Source organism: Nothoprocta perdicaria, unplaced genomic scaffold (assembly GCF_003342845.1).
Source record: "Nothoprocta perdicaria isolate Ctin4 unplaced genomic scaffold, notPer1 scaffold_124, whole genome shotgun sequence".
In the NCBI taxonomy this organism is placed as follows: domain Eukaryota; kingdom Metazoa; phylum Chordata; class Aves; order Tinamiformes; family Tinamidae; genus Nothoprocta; species Nothoprocta perdicaria.
Window position 1 is genome coordinate 1,871,890 of NW_020454361.1, and position 25,219 is coordinate 1,897,108.

At 53.0% G+C, this 25,219-nt stretch overlaps 2 protein-coding genes across 3 annotated transcripts in view; one reads left to right on the forward strand and one right to left on the reverse strand.

Annotated features, from left to right (window-relative positions):
- Positions 1-4,582, forward strand: part of OPHN1 (oligophrenin 1) — a 55,008-nt gene extending 50,426 nt beyond the window's left edge. The window contains exons 21-24 of the mRNA XM_026054644.1: positions 1,944-2,109; positions 2,670-2,720; positions 3,612-3,662; positions 4,009-4,582. Of these exons, the coding sequence (XP_025910429.1) occupies positions 1,944-2,109; positions 2,670-2,720; positions 3,612-3,654 (260 nt within the window). The 3' untranslated portion in view covers positions 3,655-3,662; positions 4,009-4,582. The remainder of the gene's footprint in view (positions 1-1,943; positions 2,110-2,669; positions 2,721-3,611; positions 3,663-4,008) is intronic.
- Positions 4,583-8,748: 4,166 nt separating this feature from the next.
- AR (androgen receptor) overlaps positions 8,749-25,219 on the reverse strand; it is a 35,248-nt gene continuing 18,777 nt past the window's right edge. For both annotated transcript variants that reach the window (XM_026054664.1, XM_026054663.1), the window contains 6 exons: positions 25,076-25,192; positions 17,606-17,893; positions 12,916-13,060; positions 12,216-12,346; positions 11,900-12,057; positions 8,749-10,703 (listed from right to left, as the gene is read on the reverse strand). In XM_026054664.1, the coding sequence (XP_025910449.1) occupies positions 10,548-10,703; positions 11,900-12,057; positions 12,216-12,346; positions 12,916-13,060; positions 17,606-17,893; positions 25,076-25,192 (995 nt within the window). In that variant the 3' untranslated portion in view covers positions 8,749-10,547. The remainder of the gene's footprint in view (positions 10,704-11,899; positions 12,058-12,215; positions 12,347-12,915; positions 13,061-17,605; positions 17,894-25,075; positions 25,193-25,219) is intronic.

Below are 25,219 nucleotides of genomic sequence, written 5' to 3' on the forward strand. Positions count from 1 at the left end.
GCGGCCCGCGCCGCGGCCCGCGCGCGACGGTGAGTGAATGCCGCGCGGCCGGAGCCCCCGTGCCCACTCGCACGGCACGGCTCACACGGGCCGCGGCGCTCGGCGCTTCCTGCGCGCCCGGCTCCTCCTGCGGCACGCGCAGCAAAGTGGCAAAAGCCGCTTCCACACTGTGATTTCTGAGCGGTTTCTCTGTCGGCTCCTTGACGCCATCAGACACAGTGTCTGGCTTATTAAGGCTCTCGGGGGAGCTTTACTTCAATTTCAGTAGTTTGCCCTTTTTATTAAGTATAAGTGATAATTTTTGCTTTAATAACTTTGAATTGTCCTCCTCCTTTTCCACGGAGGAATGCACATGCGTACTTGCGTGTTTACAGAATTCCCCCTTTGCGAGGGCAGGAAGCAGTTGGCTGGATCGGATGCATTGCTGCAGCATCATGTGTTGCTGCTGAGTTTTATAATGTACCCAGGACGAGGGTGATAAAGAAGATGTATTATTTTCTGGAATTTGCCAGCTTTTTCCATTCCCTTTCCAGTGCTTTTTACATATTTTCATATTCTAACAGGCTTTATGGTCCTGCACTTAGAAAATAAATATTGGGCTGCATTTTTCACAAATGTCTCTTGGGTACAATAAAGAAAAAGAATAAAAGTCTTGGCTAAGTAGCATGGATATAAAATTCATAAAATTCTGACTAATAGTACTGGCTTAATTTAAATTTTTCACATAAATGATAAGTAGAAATTTTCTTTTGGAATAGTAAGACAGCTTTTAAAGCGGGCTTATACATCAGCTGCTTTTAGCACTTAAAATTTTATGTTTATACTCTATAACATGCTGACTACATGTCCTGGAGACATTGTGATAAAATTGGCTCTGATATTGAACATATAAATAAGTGAACACAGAATTAGCCATAAAGTTACATTGCATGTATATTGATATTTGCAAATTAGAGCTAAAACACTATATTGAGCTCTAGCATCCGCACTTTGGGATAGTTTTGAAAGTGGGACAACACAAGAAAATCCATAAGCTGAAGGATTAGAAACAGGCCTTTTACTGGGAAATGCAAAGAGCAGCTTATCAAAGGGAAAATTTAGGTTCTGGATTTACAGATAGAGGAGATTTAGCTAAGAACAGATCTTTAAGCTAGTCGACCAAAGTGGATCAGTAACTAAAGGGTTGACATGGTCTTGCGTAAGTCATTGCAAAAATTAATTATCTTCCATCTAAAACATTTTTTGACTTATTTTTATCAGAAACAGGACTCCCTAGCAGTGGAAATGCCTAAGTCAGAAGGGAAATATCCCAAGCGTTAAGATGTTTCTGGATTATATAAAGGGTCATACTAGAAGATCACAATAATTGCTCTCATATGGAAACACTCTCTGGAGTATTGAACAGTGGAAGAAAAGTGAGGTCATTAGAGATGTCAGAGCTTGAATGATCAAAGTCATCAAGCATTAAGAGAATAATGAGGTCAGCTGGGTCCTTGGGGGGAAGGCAGCCAGACCACGTACTTCTGAGAGAAGAGCCCAGAGAGAGCGTGGGGCAGAAGGGCAGTCCTGAAGCAGAAGCTTGAGGAGCGGGATCCAGGCACTGCAGTCATCTCCTGTTTGGGCCATTTCCTTTGCTTTTGAAGAGTGCACAGGTTTTGATTAAGGAAACGCGTAGTTCCCACACGATATATTTACAAGCAGCAAATATTGCCAGTTTTTCATTAATAGGGTCCTGTATCAGCTCCTCTCCTGTGTTGGGAAGGGCTGTGCCGGGACAGGGAGAACGGGACCGGCCTTGTCGCTCCCTCCCTGTGCCGAATGTGTGGCCGCTGTGGAAGAGGCTCCCGCAGGAGCGGCCGCCGGAGCCGCCGGCCTGGGCTGCGCCGCCGAGGGGCCGGTGCCCGCGCCGAGCCCCCCGACACGGCGCGCTGCTCTCCCCGCAGGCGAGTGCGACGGCCCCGCCAAGCCGCGCGGCCTCGGCGACCGGCCCGCCATAACGCGGCCGCCCGTGAGACCCCCGGACCCGCCGAGCAGGATGCCTGTGGCGCCGAGGCCGGAGCAGAAGGCCGAGGTGCTCGCGGCAGGCGCGGAGGAGCCGCCGCCGTCCGTGTGAGTGAGCGGCGCCGCGCGGGGCTTCCCAAGTGAAGTGCTTCTCTAAAGAGGCCTGACCCGCTTGGAGGAGGTTTCCTTCAGTTCTTAAACACGTCAAACGTTCTGGCTGCAGTGGGAGTGAAAAAGGTGGCCACGTATTGCAGGTTATCAGCACAGAGCCTAGGACGGGCGTGGGAGGCTGCAGCATGGGTCTGGTTGCCGAGCTCACTGCTCAGTGTGTCGCCCCACATGGGGATTTCCATTCCACGTCATTCCTGCCACGCTGCAGAGGGCTCGAGCTGCCCGTTGCCTCACAGGGTCCCCACAAACCCTGGCAATCCTGCCCGAGGCAGCGGCCAAGGGCTGGCACTGGTCTGAACTGGGCAAGCGGGGAGCAAAATGGGATTGAGAGCAGCCTGCTAGCTGCAGCAGCCAGAAAGCAGATGCTTAGAAAGTGATGGGCAACTGTTTTCAATGTCTTCTAATGGCACTGCTCTCTTTCTCAACATAAATAGTGTCTAACTAGCAAATTACATTATCATCAGACAGCTGACATGATCTCCTGATTCTGTTTACAGAGTGGCCTCTAGGACAAAGTTCTTTGAGACGGCGTCCCGAAGAACCAGCAAGTAAGACACCCGAAACTAGGACTTGCCAGTAAGAATAGGGCCTCTGTATAGGGTGATCCTCCCTCCCAGCAGAGCTGGTTGTTTCAGGAAGCCCCACACTCTCCTTTCTTGTCTGTAGCATTCTTGGGTAGAAGATAGGGCTCAGCTAAACCCCTGGAGCTAAACAAAGAGCTCAAGGTACAGAATATAAGTTCTGATACAGTTTTTGTAATTAGAATATGGTCTGCTAGGTTATAAACCTATCTGTGGATTCATCTGATCAGGTGTGCGGATCCAAGTTAGTGTGGTGCACAGTGCGCTGCTTTCTCTGCCTTTGTGAAGGGCAGAGAGGAAGAAGATCAAAGACTGCAGGGCCATCCCTAGATACAAGAACAGACTGACACATAATGTGTATTATTTTGAAATGTGTGTTGATATGTTGATATTATTTTATGTGAAAAAATTGAATTATGTGAAATTTTGGTGTAATACGTGAAACATTGGCATCAATGTTAGCCCTTCAGGCTAGGCTGGGAGCACATGCACTGTGGTATTTGTTTATGATAGTATCTGCTCAAAGCAGAGTAACCGACTGGTTGGGGTTGGAAGGGACCCTTGCAGACCATCTAGTGCCACCCTCCTGCTCAAGCAGGGTCACCTAGAGCAAATGCGCTGCAGTGCCCTCCTCCTAAAGCTCTGCCCAAGGTGCAAGCAGGTCTTTGCATGCGAGTCTTTGAAAGGCTGCTCAATAGTGAGTATCTCCTAGTGCCAATAGTGATTTCTTCCCCTGACATGCTGAAAAAACATCACTGACCCAACTGCTTCCCCCTTCCTCTATTTAGATTCACAGGCGGAGTTTAGACTTGCTCCTTGCATTAACTTTTTTTCTCTCTTCTGCCACCTTTTGCACAGCTCTTCATCACCACAAGGCAGGCTCCCAGGTGATGACAGCTGAGGTTAAAGGTATGTGTTTAAGGCCATAATCAGCTAACACACACATTTAGCATGAGTGCAACACGGCGGGTGGTGGGAGCAGGCTGGCAGCATCGTGCGTCTCCAGAAAGAGCAGGAGAAACTTCCTTGCTGGAGGAGAGGCCTGCCAAGGAGAGGTGCAACCAGGCGGGCCCCTTCTCTCCATGTGGGCCAGGATGGAGCAAACGGGCCCGTCCCGGCGCCCTCCTGCTGCTCCCTGAGAGCATCGTGGGAGCCGGGCTCAGCACGAGCACACTGAAAACCCGGGAGCTGAAATCTGGCTTTGCTGTCGGAGGAATTCACCCCGTTCCCTGCCTTTGTTGTTTCCTTCTTTCAGACTGTTTAACCGCCGAAGCCCGGCTGGACCCAGGAGACTTTCTGTGCTTCTGAAAAGGACATCTCGCAGCTAAGATTTTTCCAGATCATATGACCCTGGAGAGCAGCTATGTTACCGGACGATAATTTCAGAGCATGCTGTCGTTAGCAGCTCAAGAAATTAGAAGACAGGGAGATAAAAATGGAGAGAAGACCCTACCCTACTCATTTGTTTTGAACTGTTCACAGCCCTTCCAACATTCCCGAGTACACAGGCCATGTGTAAAGGATGCTCATTTGCCCTCGCAGGTGTCCAGCAGGATTGGCACTGTTGGGTGAGAGCCGCCAGAGGACATCCGTGGGCCTGGAAGGGACAGCAGAGGACGAGAGCAGCCTTTAGCTGCTCCTGTGTGAAATCTGCCTTGGCAGGGGGGCATCGTGGACTGACACTGCAGTCAACAGGCAAGGAGCTAGTTCCCAGTGCTTGCATGCAGGGATGCAATGGACCAAAGTTTGGGTTGGCCCCCTTGTCATGGGAAGCTCCTTCCACTATGTTATGTTCTCCTTGCTGAGTAAGCTGTAAAGTGTTTTTTTCAGTGTTGAAGTCCGTAGTAGTACCCGTTATTGGAAATGCCGCTTGTGCGACGGCAGGCGGGGGAGGGCCTGGGGAGCGAGGTCGTCGTGTCGGGCGTCGTGGGGATTCTCTCGTGTCCCTGCAGCCGGTGCTGCGCTCTCCCGCAGGCCGGGAACGCGGCTGTGTGTGACCCGGGAGCGCAGGGAGCGCGTGGGGCACGTGGACCCGCTCGGCGGGGGTCGGATCCCACCGCGTTTCCAAGCAGCCGCTGTTCACTGCCCGGGCTCCCCCCGCAGCCTCCTGGTGCTGCCCGTCGTGCTCGGGGCTCCTCCAGCCCCTTCCCAGTGGCGCTGGTAGCGGCGGAGGCTTCTCCGGGGCTGCTGGCACCCCGAGCTCAGGGCCCTGTTTCCCTGCCTGCGGGCAACGAGCTGCTTTCCTGCACTGCCACCGGCTGCGGACACCTCTGTTCCTAGTGCTTCCCGGGGCACTGGGAGCCCTTCCCGGCAGCCCGGTGCTCATCCGGCTGGCAGCGCCGGCTCCGTGGCGGGTGCTTCCCGCGTGGCCGGTGTGCGCTCGGGTGCCAAGCAGAGCTGCGTGGCCGTGACCACGTGGTGACTGTGACTGTGGCCATGGACACAGAGCCAGCTCCGTCCCTGCGGCCTGCGGCGAGCGGGGCTACTGGCTCCAGGGCGGCTCTGTCCCCAGGGAGGTGGCGGCTCCAAGCACAGGGATGGAGGTGGCGGCTCCAGCACAGGGATGGAGGTGGCGGCTCCAGCACAGGGACACAGCCGGGCAACCCCGGCACCGAGTGTTTGCGTTTAGTGTGAGCAGGAAAAATGTCTTTTCCACCATCAGTTCTTCAGCAAGGGACCAGGCCAGGCCCAGCACGGGGGGGCTGCGGCCAGGCCCCGCAAGGGACCAGGACGCATAGCGCCAGAGAGCAGCAGCATCTGTGCCCCTGAACCAGGGCTGCTGCAGAAACCATCTTGAGAGGGGCTTCCCAGCCAGCACGGCATGAAGCAATGAACTCCGCAGTGCTTTTGTTTTCCTTACGCTCTTGGGTGGCTGGAGGAAGCTGCCGGCCGCAGCACTTTGGGACAGGGACAAGCTGGGACTGGGTCACAGCCCCCGGTCAGTGTGACCCGATGGGAGCCACCGGTGCCGCTGTGGCCTGGGAGCTCCATGCAATTATCCACCAAGGAACCCGCGGCTCAGGAGCGCCGGGAAGCAGTGGGCGAGAGGCCACTGGGTCCGTGCCCTGCTGGGGACGTCTGTCAGTCTGGGAGCCTCATGGAGCTTGGAGCTGCTCCTGCTCAGGAGCACCAGGCGTGAGCAAAGCTTTCAATGTGAGGGCTTGCAGACACATGGGCACGCACATACATGTGTGCATGCATGCAGACACGCATGCACAGGGACGTGCACTCACGTGCAGGGGGTCCTGCTCGCAGCCATGCGGGATCCAAGGGGCTGCTGGCGCTTCCTGCACATGGAGCCGGAGCAGAGGGGCAGGTCCTGCCAGCCCCCAGGACACACGGACTATTTGCCACAGTTCCCATGTGACAAATGGGCACATTGTTCCCATGGGCAAATGCTGTGAGACCGGAGCGCGGCGGAGCTCCAGGGAGCGAAGTGGGGCCGCAGAGCCGGGGACACGGGGACACGGGCGGCCCTCTGCGCCGCAGGGGCGTCCGCAGGCAGCTGGCACTGACCAGCTGCATCTTCCACGTGGAAACTGCAACTAAGGATCGTTCTGAAAGCGACACCTTTATTTTTAGCTATGACCCCAAGGCCTGGGGCCAGCTTCCCTGCAGCTGGCTGAGACGGTCCTGCTGCACGTGCACAGCAGTTCCTACCTGCTACACGGCTGCCTGAGCACAGGCTGCAAGGGGCTGGCACATGCACACGAGGCATTTCCAGCTAATGGGGAAGGATGAGGATTTTCTTTCTCCTCCAAGCTCTTTGGTTTGTCTCAGTTAGGACTGACCACATCCCAGCTTTGTGCAGTGGGCACAGCTGGGCTTTAAGAACTGCGCTGACAGCAGCGTCCTACACGAGCTGTGCAGAGAGCAGGGCCGGTCCGTAACGGGGCTGCGGCAGAACAGGTTGGTAACGGCCCACAATGACACCGACCAAGCACGACAGGAGGAGGACACTGGCCTTTATTAGCTCCTTGTTTTGAGAAATACATTAATCAAATGAAATTCAATTTTAAAAGACTCAAAGAGGCATATCTGAAAAGATTAGTCAATTGATGTGTAAATGAATGAACAGTTCAGACAGGTGATTAATAGCAAAATTTGACTGTGAAAAATCGCCTATGAATAACCCAACATACAGCCTTGTCCACTGGAGAAAAAAAAAAAGACCCAATTATTCCTGGCATCTCCGATAGCTAGTATTTGTCACACTGGATAACATTTTTCATGCACGTAACTGAAAGAAAAGCCAAATACACGCACACAGCAGCGCCCCAACAAACAGGATTCTGCCTTTTATTGTACTGAGAGCAACGACAGGTCAGGTTTACAAAAGAGCTGACCACCAAGCATGAAGGGCTGCTCCACACCAGCCCCCTGCCCGTGCAGGCCCCAAGCCGGGACTAAATAGTCGCAAGCTGAACATTGCCCCAGGGCGGCGCCTGCTCCTGGTGCCGGGAGGCTGCCCGTGTTTAGCAAGGCGGGCGCTGCCCAGTCCCGGGGCTCCCCGGCCCCTTCCCTCGGCCGGGGCAGCGGGATGCCCTTGCTCGCCGGTCCCATTGGCCTTTCAGGCCTCTCTTATTTTCCTCTTTCCCTGGACTGAGGGCTAGATCACAGGTCCAAAAGATAAAGCAGAGAGTCCGTGCCGTGATCCGGCCCGTGTCATGCTCTAGCAGCAGAATTTGGCCTCAGATGCTGTTAATTTGGGCAAAAGGCTGCGCCAGGGCCAGCAAAGCCGGGCAGGGCCTGTCTCTGCCGCGCGGAGGAAGGCGACGGCTTCGCCCTGGCCATGGGCGCTGCAGGGCTGCGGTGTCCGGCTGTGCCGCCTGTATCAGCTGTGCCGGCTGTAGCGCCTGTATCGGCTGTATCAACCTGGCTGGTTGCACCGGCCCCGCTGCCCCGGCACCACGCACAGTGCCACCGTCAGCAGGGCCAGGCCACCGGCAGCAGCACCCAGAGTTTTGGCTTCTTACAGAGAAAAGAAATATCCGCATAAAGTCTTTTATTACAGAGACACGTTAACAAATAAAAGCAGCTTCAACGTGCCACAGAACATGAAATGCCCGGCCCAGAGAGCAGCTGGTTGCAAATCGGCTGCGGTTCCATGTTCCATGTGCCCATCCGCGCCGGGCAGGAGCAGCCGCCGGCTCCCTGAGCACTGGCCCTGTCCCCTGGCCCTGTCCTCCCGCACGGTCCCATGGCGCAGCCCCGACCAGCCCGCGCCCCCCGTCCCGCTCCTCCCCGCGCCAGCACTTGGGTGTCCAGCAGGAGCTTCCCGCTCCTCCGAGCGCAGCCGCGCGGCAGCTCCAGGCGCTGCCCTCACCCGGGCGCCGCTGCCCGGGCCGCAGCCGCTGCCCCGCTCACAGGAGCCCAAGGAAGGCGGCAGACCGGCCCCAGCCCCGTGTCGCTGTCGCTGTCCCCACAGCTCGAGCCGTGCAAGGACCCGTCCTGGAAGCTTGGCTGGAATCGAACAAACCCCAAGGCTGCCAAGCCCCCTGCCTCGTCCTGAGCCACCTCCTGCTGAGTATTTAGGAGCATCAAGTCCTTTCTCACAGCCTTGTGTCAAACTGGTTTCTGGAGCAGCATAAACTGAGATGTATCTTGTACATGCCTTGAGCAGGTAGATGTTACTGCAACATCTAAGGGACGGGCACAGAGCGCGGTGACGCTGGTGAGTGATAGCATCCTCCTCCTCCTCCTCCTCTCCTCGGCCGGGCCCTGGCTCTTCCCACGCCAAGCCCGAGGATGCCTGTGACTGAGGTGTGAAGTTGAGGTGGTGACGAGCTCGGGAGGGCTCCGCTACACGAAACTCGCTGCTTTGGCACCTGCCGGTGCAACCTCGTGAAACGCGGCCCCGGGCAGCCTCCCATGGGGGCTCCTGGCGCCCCCGGCCGCGGCAGCCACCCCAGCCGCAGGGTGAGGGCTCAGAGCAGGCTCTGCCCCGCAGCGAGGGACAACATCTACATCATTATGTAGATGGTGAGACTCTATTTGCTTTATTAAAGCAAAAGTAAGCATGGAAATGCAAAGGGAAACACAAAGTACAAAGGAACATGGCAGGATCGGGACTTTGGAGCTTCTTATGTCTTTTTTTCCAGTTTCTGCAGAAGCCAAATTAAATAGGCAGAAAGAGAACGTTAATCTCGGCACAGCAAACGCACACAGAGGTGCTACTGATCCTAGCCCCCCAAATTCCACCATAAATTCCTCTAGTAATATCATAAAAAGGTAGAAATTGAGTTTAAAAAAAAAATGATGAGAATTCCCTTTGACAGTGCAGGACAGAGACACTACCCAATCCTGCAGGGCTCCAGGACAGCTGGGCGCTCGTGTCCCTGTCCGGGTGGCTCCACATGAGCATCCGTGTCCTTCGCGATGCCAACGCAGCTGGAGAGGCAACACGAGGTGCTCGAGCTGCATTCACCAGGCAATGACACAGGACAGCCTCTTCCTCCTCCTGCTCCTCCTCGGCACGCTGCTCTCACCCTAGGTTAGTGTTTATGTTCTCTCCGCTCTCCCAGCACAGGGCACCCACGTGTTGTCTCCGCTCAGGAACGACTGAGGCCGCCTTTGTCGTGCGCTGGTGCCAAGCGCAGCGCTCTCCGGAGCAGCTCTCGACAGGATCAGAATCCAACGCAGGGCTTTATCAGTCAGCCCGCTCCGTGGCGCAGTCGGCGGCAGCCAGGCAAGCCGCAGGGCCGGGGGCTACGCGGCGGCGCTGGGCCCTGGAGCGGTTCCGCTGCAGACGAACAGCAGGACGCGCGCAGGGCTCCGCAGCGGCAGCTGCTCCCGGATCGGCGCTGACGTGGCTGGCGCTCCAGGACGCTGCCTGTCCCGGAGCGGGGCAGGACGCCCCGCACATGTGGGCCCCGCGAGGCCGGTGGTGACCGGGGTGGCACCCGCAGGGTGGTGGCACCCACAGGGCCGTGACGGACATGGGGAAAACAGCATGAGCCGGACTGCGCGCTGGGATCGCCACGGGTGGCAGCGGGGCCACGAGACGCAGCGGGACCAGGGGGCACCCACCAAATAAACACGTCCTGTGGCCGTGGGCTGTCCGCGCCTCCTCGTGCACGTGGGGGGCCATGTCCCCATGTCCCATGGCTGCAATGGGGGCAAGGGCGGCACGAGGAGGGGAGGAGGCCCCAGTGCAGCCCTGGGAGCCACGGACACAGCACTGGGACGCGCGGATCCTGGCGCAGCCGCTGCTCGAGACGCTTGAGGCACTTGTGGAGGTGGGTCCGGCCATGGAGCTGGGACGCGGTGCCGAGCTCCCCGGGCACCGTGCTGCACGGTGCTGGGCACAGCATGACACAGCACGGCACGGTGGGCACCGCGCTGCCCCGCACGCCGGAGGGTTTGGCCCCAGTCCCGACCCCTCTCTGCTTCCCCACCACGACACCGACTCTCAGCTGCCGCCCAGCACCATGATGCAAAAAAAAGTCCTAGGGGAGGCCAGAAAAGTCACCCACACCCAAGCCCAGAGGTCCGACCTGCTTCTTGCCTTGAATTGTCCTGCAGCAAGGAGAAACAAAATGAGTTGAAGGACAGCTGGTGGATTTCTCCCAATCCGTCATTGCCGGTGGCCTGGGGCCAGTAAAAGTCACCGTGGGGACCACAAGCCCGAGGGTGTAAACGGGGCGGCGGGCCAGCAGAGTCGTGGGGGCGCTCAGCCCGCGGGCACCGCGGCCCCCGGCCGGCGCGGCCCAAGGCACCACAGTGCAGTAGTGCAGAGCTAGAGGCAGGACAGGGCTGAAACGGGGGCGGCGGAACGGGGGTCCCTCCGGCACCTCACTGCGCGTGGAAGTAGATAGGCTTGACTTTGCCAGACAGGATCTTGGGAACCTGCACAGAGATGATCTCGGCCATCATTTCAGGGTAGTCCACGCTGACCATATGTGCCTTAATCAAAAGGTCAAATGTAAACTGATGCAGATCCTTGGCAATCTAGAAAAAAAAGGGAGCGCTAGTAAGTGCAAACTCTCTGTTAAGCGGTTGCTCTGCAGAGGTACTGAGGAGACGTGGGCTGAGAGAGGCTACAGGGCTGCACAGGCTCTCACACAGAGAGACTGTGCAAACGGGCACTTCCCCTGCTACAGAAACTTGTCCTCGTGTAGGGAGATGCTGCTGGGTTTGCTTATTCAGAACCACCCTTTCCTTGCAACGCACAGTTGTGGAGCCAGTCCCGGCACCCAGGGAAGTCACCCTTCACCGGTACAACTGTAAATCACAACAGGGAATAGGCTTTTCCTGAAGCAATCGGAGAAGATGTGCACAGCTGCTGAGATAGGATCCTCAGAGCTCATCCAACCTGCCCAAGCAGGGTAGCCCAGGTCCTTGTGCAGCCGAGTTATCTGCAAGGGTGGAGCCTGCAGCCCCGCTAGACAACCCGTCCCAGTGCTCAGTGACCCCTATGTTCATTAGGACACACTGAGCCTTTGGGCTACCTGGCTAAGCCCAACAGACAGGAATCATCTCTAAGGGAGCTTTTACAGCACCAGAGGGAAACCTGCAAGCAGAAGCCCAGGAGGGTGTTACCAGCAGCGGGACACAGCGACCGTCCTCCCCTGAGCAGAGGCAGCCGCCGTCTTTTCCTCTTTTGTGCAGCGCTGCCCTTGCAAACACAATAAACAGCAAAGGGCCGCGCTGGGGGCTGCGCCGGGGGCTGCGTCGCCTCCGCTCCTCCTCCCGCGCACACGCACGAGCAGCAGCGAGAAACGAGCCGCTCTTGACGGGATCCACCTCTGCTGCTCAATCCAGCCGCTCCGGGCACTTCCCCGCACGCAGGCCCTGGCGGCGGCACCGGCCGCCTGCTCCGCGGGTCCCCGGCAGTGACAGGACCTGGGTGCAGGACTGCCGTTTCTGCAGGCTCCCGCACACTTGTCTCCTTTGCTCTTTCACTAACAGGAGCATCTCAATATGATCAGGACAAAACCTGCCTCTGGGCTTCACCCAGGAGATAAGCAGGACACGTGCACCGTGACAGAAGAAAGCCACTAAAATCCTTACAGGTGGGAAGTCATAAACACCATTTAAGACGTTCGGGAGTTACAAGGCCACCTCCCAACGTCCCTGCGAGTCCCCATGCTCTCCCAGGCCCCGCTCCGCGGGATCACAGCGGAGCCGGCTCCGCACGCTCTTACCGGGTGCACGGAGTCCAGGACCTTGGTGAGCTGGTAGAACCGCCGCGAGCAGGACGTCGGGTTCTTCCTCTTGCAAGCAATGATGCGGTCAAGTTCCTTAATATAATTCATTCGAAGCTCATCAAAGAGCTTCTGGTTCTTCAGGCCATCCACGGGAACTTAACGGAGCAAGGAGAGGGACCAGTCACCGTTGTGAGAGCAGGGAGGAATGAGAGCAGGGAGCAACAAGGGAGCTGGGGAAGGGGCAGGACGCGGAGTCGGGGCAGGACACGGAGCCACGTGCAGGGAAAGGGCAGGGAGGGGTCCCGGCACTTACTAATACTGAAGAAGAGCAGCGCCTTCATGCAGAGGAACTCCTGGGGCGTGATCTGCAGCCAGCCGAACTCCTGCGAGAGGTGCCGCATCCTGACGCACTGGCTGTACATCCTGGACTTGTGCATGCGGTACCTGCGCAGACACACGAGGTGCTGGCGGACGCTGCCGCTCGCCGGCGCTGCCCGCGCACACCGAGGCTGTCCCGCAGCGCGGAATCCCGCTGCCGGCATCTCCAGGCTCATTGGATCCCTGTCTTCCTGAAAGCCGCTGCCAGGCCCCACTAACCCACCTGCCCGAAAGGGATGTGAGATGCGGCCCGGGCGCCCGGCAGGCGCACGGCTGCTTCAGCCCTTGCTACCTCAGTGTCAAGAAACCCTCCCCAAGGCTGAGCCCGTGTCAGACCAGAGTGCGGCCGTCACAAACTGATCTTCTGTTCCAAATGGCAAAGCAGCGTCTGGGCAATTAGCCCCATACTGACCCGTAAGAGGGTTTTCTCCACAAGTGGGAGGGTCCCGGAGCGGCTGCTCCCGACCCCGCTGCTGATCCGCGATGGGGAGAAGCGGCATCCCCGACACCCGCCTTCGAGCAAGGGCACCCAGCGCCCCGGCCTCGGCCACCCCAGAGCCTTCCCTGTCCTCCCCAAGGCTGGCCCAGCTGACCCAGGTGAACAAAACACGGCGCTGCCCTTGGGTGGCACTTACTCGTTGAAGACCAAATCTGGAGCGAAGTAAAGCATCCTGGAATTGACGTTGGTGAAAGATCTCCACCCCATGGCAAAAACCATGAGACCCATCCAAGAGTACTGGATTATGGACATCTGGTCGTCCACGTGCAGGTTGCGGAACCCTGGAACACAGAGACAACAAGGCTACAAACCGCGCCACGTGCAGCCGATACCGTGTCCAGGTGACACCGGCTCCACGGCTGTATCACAGCGTGCCCCACACCTGCGGCTGGCACCACCGCGGCTGTCCCGCACCGCCGGCACCGCCGCACGGAGAGGGGATCGGAGCAAGGAGATAAGGCACAGGTGACACGGAGCCAAGCCCTTGAGAGGAAAGGGATGCGGAGCTGAGATCTCCTCCCAACGGCTCGAGGAATTTCACAAATGGCACTTGAAGGCTTCGCAGTGAGATTGAACAAGTCTTGTTCTGCAACCCAACATGCACAGAAGACCCAGCAGGATGTGAAGCGACTTCCAAAAGCCACAGCAAAACAGAGCAATTAAGGGTCCTAAGCACTTCCAGCACCAAGTTATTATTTAACATCACTTATGTCCTACAAGTACTAATTAGAAATGGGGAATGAGGGTCGAGTGCCTCAGCCTATGCAGTCATAAAGCAAGCTCTGAAGTCTCTGCTCACAACATTTACATTTACCCTGTGAGATGGGACGGGAAAAGCCAGAGAAATGAAGAGCTGAAGCCCATCTGTTGCACTGTGCAAATAACGGAGCTGGGGGAGCGGGGCCAGCCCGCCCGGGCACAAACACGGCAATTCCCTCCCCTGGGCGAAATTCCGGCACGCAGGGAAATCGGCTCAAAATCTTCCTTTTCTTGTCAACGGCTGAGGACTTCACCAAAAGAAGGCAAATGGATTTCAACATATATAAAATGCTGAAAGTCATCACGATAAATACCCCAAAGCCTTGTCACAAAGTGAGTGTCTCTGGATTGCCTATCCTATACATAGTACATATCACATTTATCTGTTGAATAATTAAATATCTCTGCCAAATTGCAAGCGAAAGCAAAGTACCAGTTCAATTCAAACCGGCGTTTCCAGATGACAGCTCACAGCTCAATCAGAGGCATGTTTACAACCCACACACAAACATGCCCACAAACAGTGGCCTTTGTGAGAGCACTTTAAGAAAAATTTGCAGATATTTGTAAGTAGCCAAATATAATCTGATTTACAACAAAATTATGTGCTCCATCAATCACATTTAAAACAATTCTAACTCCTTCAGTGGATAATCACCAGTTCTCGTGGCAAGCGCCTCTCTCTTGCTTGGGAAGCTGTCAGCTCCAAACAAGCACAAGCCACTTTTGCTGCTGACTAAAATTGCTTTAAGTTTGCACATTCTCCTTTCAGCTTTCATGCTACTGGACTGAAAAAATAAACACTCTGTGCAAAGCCCCTCTTCTGAAGGTGGGTAGGTAATTTTCCATTCTAAGGACTCCAGGCTGCCCATTGAGCACGCATGAACCTTCGGGCAGCCAGAGGGGAACCTGTTCACAGAGCACCGCTACCGGCGGGCACCGGCACGGCTCAAAGACCCCACAAGTCAGTCACACTCGTTTCTAGGACTAATCCAAGCTAGAATTTCATATTTAATTGCAGTAATTTAATATCTCATATTTTAAAATTTAAAATTAAAATGTCACATTTAAATGTTCATATTTAATTGCAATAATTTGATTAAATTCATATTTAGTTTCATAATGTAATTACTATAGGCAATAAAAATCCTTTAACACTTATATCTAATAAATCCAGCCAAAGAGGAATTCATTGACTACCACTGCATTTGTTGAAAGCCGCAGATAACCTTTCACATAAATGCACTTGCTCATTAGCTTGTAACTATGTTCACTGAAAAAAATATAAAATTTGAGCAAGCTTGACCAGTGTTTTGAGAAGTATTTGAAGGCAACAGTCTATGATTAAAGGACTTTTGAGCTTGTTTTTCTGCTCATCGAAAAACCAGGTCCCAGAGGCTGACATTTCTAAAAGATACCATTGATTTCAGTTTTCGATCCAAAATGCCTTTAAGGAAAGTTTTCGAAAAGCAGGTGCCTATCTCTCCCTGGAAATCTATCCTCCTCTGCAGGTATCTTAGCGATTCTATGACCAAAATCAATGTAAAACAAAACAGATAAAAATCTAATGCCATAATATCTAGTTAAGCCTTTAGTATTGGCATAGTTTGAACTCCTACAGAAGTAAGTCATAGCAAATTTAAAATTAATAAATGTTCTGATGATTTGAAAAAGCTGAAAGTATAACCATTTTCTTGCAAATAATCTTAAAGCAGCACAGTTTATAAACAGGTTCTTTATCTTTTCTCTTGGTGTGCAGCCTGCTTTGTCAGAATGACATATTCCTAGGAGGTCAGCAATTTAAAACCTCATGTGCTACCACAAAGTAACATTTCTAATAAAAATGAATACTCCTTTTGTATTCTGGAAATTCTGTTGTCCAGGCATGGAAAAAGAGTCTCAGTTAACTGTATCCTTAGAGTTAAAGCGTGACTTACATATGCTATAAGGTAGCAAATTCCAAGCAGAAAGCCAAGTAAACAAAAGATCCTTAAAGCCCTAATTTACATGCAAAGGATGTAGAGATTTTGCAGCACCTCTAATTGCTAACGGATCATCTCCATTGATGAGACCCTATTCTCAGCACATACCCTGCACTGCCCCTTCACTGGGTGCCTGTGCAGCACAGACACAAGGTGGCTTTCCCCATATACCCAAAATCCTTTTATTTGTATAAACTCTCCCTAATAGCTGGGTAACCTCGGCCCTCCGCCGTGCAGCGGGTCTGGGGGCGTCGCAAAGGGCTCGTCCAAAGAAACCTGGATGTCTGACAGCGCCGGGCTAGTGCTGGCTCTAGCTAGTGCCAGGCTAGTCCTCGAGTGTGAGAGGAAGACTCACACTGCCCTTCGCACTTCCGGAGGGAATTCCAGAGGAAATGTGGAATCTTGCAGCCTTGACTTGGCCACAGAGGAGAGAACAACCCCTTCCATGCAGGGTGGGCCCTGGATCTGTGCAGGCTTCCCGAGCCACCCGCGGGGCTGGCAGACACCCCCGGAGGGTGGTCTCTCTGGTACAGCCCAGAGGGTATATATCTGTTCTCTTAGGTGTGTCTGAACCAGCACCGCAAAACCTCGGGAAGGGCAACTTGAGAGGAGAAGAGAAGGGGAAGTGATTCTTGAAGAGAAAATAAAAGAGCAATACAGGAATTTCAGAATTAGAGTAGAGGAAGACAACAAACCACAAAGGTCATGGGAGTTTCCCCAAGAACAGAAAAAAAAATTATGCAGAAAAGAAAATCTCAGACCCCTCTCTTATAAGAACAGCAAAAAAAGTACAAAATGGTAATTAAGTATTTACATATAAAGGGGGAATCTACTGGGGAATTCTGAAAGGAAAGCGGAACCTGAAGGGGGAAAGACAAAACCATGAAGCCAAGAGCAGCAGAGAGAGGAAGAAGACCCTGTGCTCGGAGCACCCGAAGGGGCGACTGCCCCGAGCAGCACCCCGGGGCGGCCGCCGGCGCTCCCAGCGGGAGCAGACGCTCCCGGGGCTCCCTGGGACGAGCTGGATGCACAGGAGCACCCGCCGACACCCTGGGCGAGCGCTGGTCGGCACCAGCGAACAGCCGCACCAGCGGCGGTACCTACAGCCGGACGGCTCTGTGCGAACTGCGTAACGGGCGTCACGGCGCACAGAAACACATCTCCAGAGGTACAGGCGTACAGAGGTACAGGCATACAGATGTACAGAGCGACTCCTCTGCCCATGGCAAACTCCACCGTCAGGTTGCAGCGGCTGACACACTCCTACTGCAACCGCGCGGCTTGAGCGAGGGTCCTCAGAGGCTCCTCATCCCATCTCCCTGCAAACACGGGGCAAAGAAAAAGCAGCCAGGATTTTGGATGGAAGGGAACACAGTAAATGCGGCTAAAAAAAGAGGGAAAAGAAGAAAGTTTATAGAAGGATTAGTAAAGCAACTGAAATATGAAAAAGCAGATCAAGAAATGAGGATGGAATTAGCTCCCTTGAATAAATGCTCATTTGGAAGGGGCCGTGTTAGAGGTCTCAGGTCAAACAGCAGCTGCAAGGGGGTTTTCCTGTCATTCCCAGCACAGGCGGGAACCCCTGTGTCCCTGGGGCTGTGCAGGTAGGAAGCGCGGGTGACACGGATGGGTTTGGACAGTTCTGCAGCTGTGGTCGGGTGCAAAGCAAGGAGGCACATGGAGCACGGCCTCAGGGAGCACATCACGAAAAGGCTTTTACTGCAATTACACACACAGATGTAACCACTTAATAGCAAATGGGCTTACATGTCTTTGTCAAGACATCTGTAAAGTAACTCTATAAGAACTAATTGACTTCAGATTTTAAGGATGGAAACTTTTGCCGAGTTGCCAGACAGTCCAACTAAGCCTTGCAGCAACTCAAACCTAGGCCTTAGAGACGAGCAGCTCCAGCTCCCCAATTTTGCTTTGTGAAGCCTCACACTTTGGATTCACACAGCGAAATCACCCTCTCCTCCAGGAGAAGGGATTAAAACCACACTATAACTACACACATGAAGGGGTCTGCAGGGAGCTCTCAGAAGGCAACAAGAAAGAGGTGAATTGGTGAATTTGTGCTCTCACCTGGCAAGGCCTTTGCCCACTTCACCACGTAGACCAGCTGCCTCTCGCCCAGCTCATTGAGGCTGGTCAGCAGGTTGGAGAAGGAGTCGGGCTGGCTGTTGTCATGGCCAGCACACACCACGCCGGGCTCGATGGCCTCCAGCACGTTGAGGAAGATGGGCTGGCACTCGTACCCATCGATGTGCGTCATCACCATCTTGGGGGCTTGCTCCTCTGCGGGGCTGGACGAGCCGCCTGCCTCCGAGTCATCCTGGATCTTCAGGTTGCCCAGCTTCTTAAGCTTGCGGGCTGTGAAAAACAACACATCTTAGCACGACATTTAAAAATTAAGGTTGAGGGTTCTTGGCTTCTAGCTCCATCACTTACATTTACAATGAAAGCAAAACTGATGAAGAGCAGCAGCTACTCAGTACACATAGATATCACATAATGAGAAAAGGGAGTATATACTCTCCAAGGATATTCAGAGGGTCGTTAATCTTATATGGGGAAAAAAACCCCATCATTTATATCCTCAGCAGTGACTGATTGAAGCTATGTGCAACTCTCAAGAGGAAGGACTAGGAAAAGAAGAGGAAAGGTGAAGTGATTCACGTAACTGCTGACGTGTAAGAAAGGAAAGCTACAGACTCTGTGTCTGAGCACTCTCTGTGCAAATCCTCATTGCACTTGAATGTGGAAAGCTGGATAGCTCCACTTGGTACCAGAATCACGGCAGATGGGGCAGGCGCCTGTCCTCACCTCAGTGCAGCCACTGAAACGCTTTCAGCCTTCCCAGCTCAGGTATGAGCAGAAAACCAGCTCCTAGGTGAGCTGTGGCCTCCTCTCTGCATGGGGCTCCTCCTACCCAACTCTTGTGCAGCCACGCACGCCCAGCCACATTACTGCCCTACAAACATATTACAGAAGATGTATTTAAAAAGTTGGTAGGGGCTTCCATGGCTCTTTTCCAGGTATCTTCCCAGTCGACCCATGAAAGAAGATGTGAGAAGTGGTGGACTTGGTCCCGTGGCCAGCTCCCAAAGGAGTCAAACACAGAGGACCTCAGGGGTTCAGGCTGCAGTGAGCAAAGGAGGGTGCCCACATGGCCACACAGAGGAGTCTGTCCTGGGGACACACCAGTTTCTCCACCACAAACACCCACTGGCCAACAGAAGACACCAGGAGCCTCACACGCATGACGCCAATGTTCTCTTGGAGTTCGTGTTTACCTAACTCGATACCTCTGTGACAGTGCTTGGCACAGCAGGGGTTGGCAGGCTAGAGTAGGTATTACTGCTTTCATCCTTAATAGGCTCCAAACCCCCCTAATTAATTAGAGAGAAAAGCTGATCACTTAATTCAAGCAAAGAATATAACATCAAACCCATTGTCCTTGGGGTTTTGGCTCCTACATTGCATGATACTTATCTGAAATTTCCTTTCAGCTGTAATTAGAAAAATAAGCAGTGAAACATAAAAATGTCAAGCTAAACTGCAGCTCTGTAAATCAATTCAAAACACTGCTCTTTAAGTAATGTACTTTGGACAATCTACTGTAAGTATAATTAAGGCAGGCTGCTCTATAAAAGGAGGAGGAGAAAACAGTAATAAAAATAAAAGAGCAACAGGAAAACAAGGCCATATGCAGCGAGACTTGAGCAATTCTGTGCGCGGGTCCCAGGCCAGAGGGAAAACAAGAGCCTCTCCTCTCGGAGCGGCGGGCAGCGCATCCCTCCCGGGCTCTGGAAGCGGCTCCGCAGCTCCGAGCTTCCCGCCAGCAGCAGGATCCCCGGGAAGGCGGCACCGCCGGCCCCGAGCTGCAATTCCTCCTTGTTTTGGACGAGCAGGACGCAAAGACACCGGCTGGGTCCTCGCTTCCAAAAACCCCTGCTAGTGGAGGAGGGAGGCGCCAGGGCCGGCTCCGACCGAGGTGAAAGCCACGTCCTGCAGCTTCTGGGTTAAATGCTTTCAACGGAATTCTCCAGGAATTCAACTAAAGCAAGTTCCACAAAGCAAGAAAAAATAAGCTCGCCTGAGATTACAGCCATAAACCACCGCACAAGGTAGGCAGGAACTGGCCTCCTCAGAGGAGCTCTGCCTCTGTGCTCTACAGGAGCAGTTGTTCCACACATCATTGAAATACTGGTGCCATTAGCTAGAGGAAAGCTTCAGAGGAGAAGATTAGATTAGATTAAGTATAAAAATCTATAGCTTTCAGGAACATTTTTCTAGGTTGTAAAACTGTTGCACTTAATCTGTTCCCAAATTCAGCTGCTGAAACAGCCCACCTGGCCTTACTGGAATCTTACTTCACATTTATTTTAACTAAAAATACTGGGCTCCGGATAGATGTTCTCACAAATGCAGCTCCCGAAACAACAATTCTCCCATAGCACAGACCAGTACCTCTGCCTTAATTTTCCTTCACCTCCGCAAAAGCCCTTTCGATGGCAGCTACTGCTCAGCCTTTGCCTGGGAACAAAAGCACTTGGAGCCAGGACTTAGCAGGTCCAGGCCGGGAGGAGCAGGTTTGGTCTAGGTATCTCCAGAACACTCTGACATCACCACAGGCCCCAGCGCGGGACTCATCCCTTCTAATTTCACAGACTCCCTTGGTCACTGTGGGCACAAACAGAAGCTTGCAAAGGATCTGCTCCGGTGGGAGACACTCATTGCTCCGGGGTCCAGAGGAGCTGAGCAAGGCAGAGCTCTAGACCTGGATATCTCAGCTAAGGAGGGATCAATTCCAGCGGCTGGGACTGAAAACAAGAAAAAAAAAAAAAATCAATGTGCTTTTGCTGTTACTAGAGAAAAAAAATCATTCAGGAAGCCTCGTAATAACGAATGCACTGCAACTGCAATCTGCACATGCAATGCATCTGAAATTGTGTTTGATTTTTGATTTAACACATATTCTTTTTGCATTTGGAAAAAGCCCAGACAATGCAATATACTAAGATATCACGATAAAATATTCAGCACTGCAAAAGCCACCAGCGAGTACATTATGGAGCAAGTGCAGAAGCTAAACACGTTTTAAGCAGTTTAGCATGGATAATTCTCAGCCAGGAGTTTCTAAAGAATCAGTCTAGGAAAGCTCTGGGCTACTAATAGTGGATTTTAACAAGTCTGCAAACCCTGAGAAGCTCTGGGAAACTGGAATAAAACTACTTTTATACTCCAAATGACAAAGAGCCTTTGTCAACTATAGGCATGTCAGTCTGATTTCTGCTTCAAGCAAAATGACTGAAAAGCTGAAATAGGCTTGACTAATTCTGCTCTTCAAATTATTTATTAACTTGTATCAACATTCAGCTTGCTGAAAACAAAACCTATCAAGATAGCCTTCTTTTTGGCATGACAATTTTAATTGATAAAACTAATAGTGCTGGCATAGCAGAACTGTTTTAAGACATCTGACTGAATTTGGTCATATGAGTCAAAAAACAGAACCTAAAATGATATTGCTGAATAGAAATGTTTTTCTATCAGCTGGCTGGTGCATCTCAAAATATAACTATAAATGCTGAAACGCTATCGAACAGGTTTGGTTCTTATGAAGGGTTTTCAGCCCTCTGCTAATGAACACATACTAATTCAAAAAGAAAATCAAATATTTCTACTAACGAAGTCTACATGACAATACTAAGATGCGAATACAGTAACGAAAGAAAAGGACTGGTCACGATGAGACTGAAGGGGTCTGCTGCTATCTCAGGCTCTTGTAACACATCCCATTTCACTGTAAACAGGTACATGCAGCAACCAAAACTGTGAGCCATGCACTGCGAAGGATAAAGCTCCATCCTACAAAGCCTGAATTCTCAGAAAAAAAGGTGCAAACACAGCCCTGAGCTGGCGGTGAGTCAGAGGCTGCAGGACTAGCAGGGTCCCCGGGGACAGCAAGGAGAACCCAAGGAGGGGCGGCTCCGCGCCGCCCGGAGCACCCGTGCAGCCACAGGGAACGCGGGACCCGCTCACACTGCCAGGGAGACGAGCCGAAACCACAGAAGTCACAGCGAGAAAGACAAGAAACGCACTTTGGAGCAAGGAAGAACTTCATCGAGGTGGCTATGGAGGAGAAGGTGAAGGAGTTATTTTAGTCACAGCCTACACATACTCTCTGGGGAAACAGGAATTTGTTAGGCTAGCTTTTAAGTCTAGGAAGCGGAGTAGTAATAATGATCCAGTTGGTGGAAATCAAGGACTGACAAGATGAAAAACAAGAGCCAACTACTGCAGCAGTGGAAGTAATTAAGCATCGCAGCAGCCCAGCGAAAAGCGTGTTGGATTCTCCAGCACTGGAAACTTTCACATCAATATCACTTGTTTTTGTAAGACACGAGCTCTCTCTTAACCACAATGGACTTGAGTTAGGAATATGTATAGGTATGACTCACGTCCTGGGCTGTCAGGGGATCTAAACTGTTATTGCCATAGTCTTCTAGCCTGAAAGCAACGAATCCTGCGTATTTTGGAGCTTTTGCTCAGAGGAGAGTCTGGCCGCGAACTGCAGAGCGCTGCAATTAGGCAGCAGGTCCACGGGAGAAGCTGCTGGCTGAAGAGCAAAGTCCAACATTAGCCAGTTGGGAACCCAGACCATTGGCATTCGTATGTTCAGTGAGCAGAGCTGGAACGGTGCACGGGTCCTTGCACGCCAAGAATCAAATGCACTGGGGGCAAAGGAACAGCAGAGCCTTAAATTGAGAGCTGTGCGGCTGAGCCCTGGTGTGCGCCCAGGGACGTGCGTGTCCCGCCCGGGACAGGATCCATGCAGAGACACGGTCAGTGTACATGTGCACAGAAACGCATCGCAGAACCGCGCAGGCTCCTAAACCTGCAGCACAGAGAGGTCCTGCAGGACAGGGAGGAAAAAGCACTAGCAGAACCGAGCAAAGAAAACCAGCATTACCCTTTTCTAAATGTTTTTCCTCTCTTTGGCTTTATAGGGTTGATCAGGAGAGAAGATTCTGTTTAATGGATTTCAGCTTTCAGGTCAGAGTGATCTCAATCAATAATGAAGTACTTCGAAATATTGCCATTCTGTGCCAAAGCAGAGTCCTAAATAAGGCTCCAGTATGTCACCCCCTCCTACCACTGACCGTGCTCAGAGCCTGGCTTTGCTGCTCGTAGGCAACCCTCTTCTCCCTCCAAGTGCCTGGCAATTAACAGGCAGTTAAGACCAAGCGGCTGGAGCCTGGAAGCCTCTGCGAAGGCTGTGCCTCTGCTGTGGGAGAAATAGCTGTGGAGAAACTCATAGCGTGCATGTTTTTAACAATTACTTTTAAACCAACATTAAAAACAAATGCAAAACAGACCAAGCAGAACAGGTCAGGGTGACCCAAAGAGCTTAAGGAAAAAAAAAATAAAAAAAGGAGAGGGGGTGGAATCAGCATTAGCATTAATTCTGTCAGTGTGTCCTACAGAAGGGTTGCATTGATGGATGTCTGCTTTTATTTAAGGAAACTTTACCACGAAAAATAAGGACGTGCTTGTTTTGGATAGTATTACAAAGAGCCCTTTGGTTGGTGAGGATGGTGGAGCTGGGTCTGATGCCTCCTCTCTGCCCTTCCCAGCCCCAGGGAGCCCAGGCACCACAGTGGCAACGCAAGAACAGAGCTCCTATGGTGACACTGAACACGAAGTGCTGAGGCTTCCCTGGAGGGAAAGTCCTCGCTTCCAGGTGACCCCAAGTTACAGAGCATCACCCGGTGCCATAAAAACAAGCAAAAGAAAAAAAAAGAAAAACAAACAAACAAAAAAAACACCTAAAAACAACTCCCTAAAAGCAAGTTTCACCAAGAACTCCAGCAAGAATGAATGTATTCAGAGAGGAAGGCTCCAAGAGCCAGGATGTCCCCAGGAAAACAGCCTCCTTCCTCATGCCCAACTCCACATGGCACTAGATGGCAGGAGGCTCAGCCAGATCCTCCTGCTTGAAGCCTCCTGCCATCTAGTCCCATGTCCCATCTTCTCCTCTGGAAGAAGATGGAGAGAAGCTCCCTGGCTAACATCAGCGAGCAAGCTGGCAGCCTCGGGACGTCACCAGAGCCTTTCGTAGTGCTTGGAAATCCAGGAGAGCCTCCACAAGCACCACAAAGCTTGTGTGGGACAGGACAGGACAGCACAGCCCAGAGATGTGAGGGAAGGAGGGCAGAAGTTTCCATCAGCAGGGCCACATTCAGCAGCCCCGATGGATGCACAACGCAGCCGGCCACCAGGCCCTGGCAGCCCATTCTGCTCCCAGCTTCATCCACACACAGCATCTGATCTTCGCCCAGCCGCGGGGCTATTCGCCCCCCGCACTGGTGTTCCCCTGCTCAGCACACACAGAGAGCTCTGGTGTCAGAGCTCCACCAAGCCCCTTGCGAACCTGATCCCTCCGCTCCGTTCGGGGCGAGCGGAGGCTCCACGCGCCCGCACGTCCCTGCTGCCAGCCCCGCGCTGCCACCGCTGTCCTGCATGTACTGCCGCAAGGCAGGGGACACGAGCAGCCGGAGCCTGCTCCGCTCCAGAGCGGCCACGAGCACCTGCATCAAAACGCCCGCGCGTCCCGAGCCGCGTGGCCGTGCGTGCTCCCTGCTCCTCGTGCTCCCCGTGCGCTCCCTGCTCCGTGCATGCTCCCCGCTCCTCCTGCTCCCCATGCTCCCTGCTTCTCCTGTTCCCCGCGTGCTCCCTGCTCCCTCCCCGCTCCTCATGCATTCCCTGCTCCGCACACTGCGCAGTGCCACTGCATCCCAGCACCGTCCAGCTCCTCCAGTGCCTTCCCCTCCACACCCCAACACCAAGGGAACCAAACCAGCAGCTCGCTCACCCAAAGGTGCTCAAAAACCACCGTGTCCTAAAGAATTGTCAAGCTCTGGGGAAGAGGGAAGCGAGGCAGCTGCAGGGAATGCGGCAGCGCTCTGTGGACATCCCAAGGTTTTGGTCAGGAAAGGACATTTGTTGACGGAGATGTGAGTAGTTTTGTACAATCTGGGCCGCAGCCTTTAGAAAGCCTCAGGTTTTGGAAGCAGATAGTTCTTCAGGCTTTGGTATAGCTACACATTTGCTAGCTTTATACATCTGGAAAAGAGCCATGTTATAGCAAGGAATTTTCCTACTGGTACAGCAGCAACATCCATTTAGAGAAGAAAGATACCGCTGCCATATTTTTATGAAGAAAAATGCCCCTTTTTGCCAGTAAAAAATCATCTTGTAAAGTGAGTGAGGTATTCAAAGCGACTTGGTACGAGTGCAAAGCCAGCTTACCTGGCTGTTCATATATTTTTCCTGGTTAATAAGATTTTATATTAAGGAAGAGTTTTCTATTTTCTGAAGTGCAAACAGAAGTTTAATGAAATCCACAGCTTTGGCAGTGGAAACTGCAGAGCTCTCCTGGAGCTCCTCGTGCTCCGTGAGCCCCATTTACCCAGACATTGGGCATTAGCTGCCAAGGACACGAGTTATCCGCACGATTAGCGGGGCCGCCGGCTGCTCGCGGGTTACCTCCGAGCGTCATGCCCGCCTCGTAGCACTTGCGCAGGCGGCAGGACGGGCAGTTTTTCCTCCTGAACTTGTCGATGGTGCAGTCGTTCCGGCTGGCACAAAGGTACTTCTGCTTCCCTGCAAGAATCACAAGAAATGGCACAT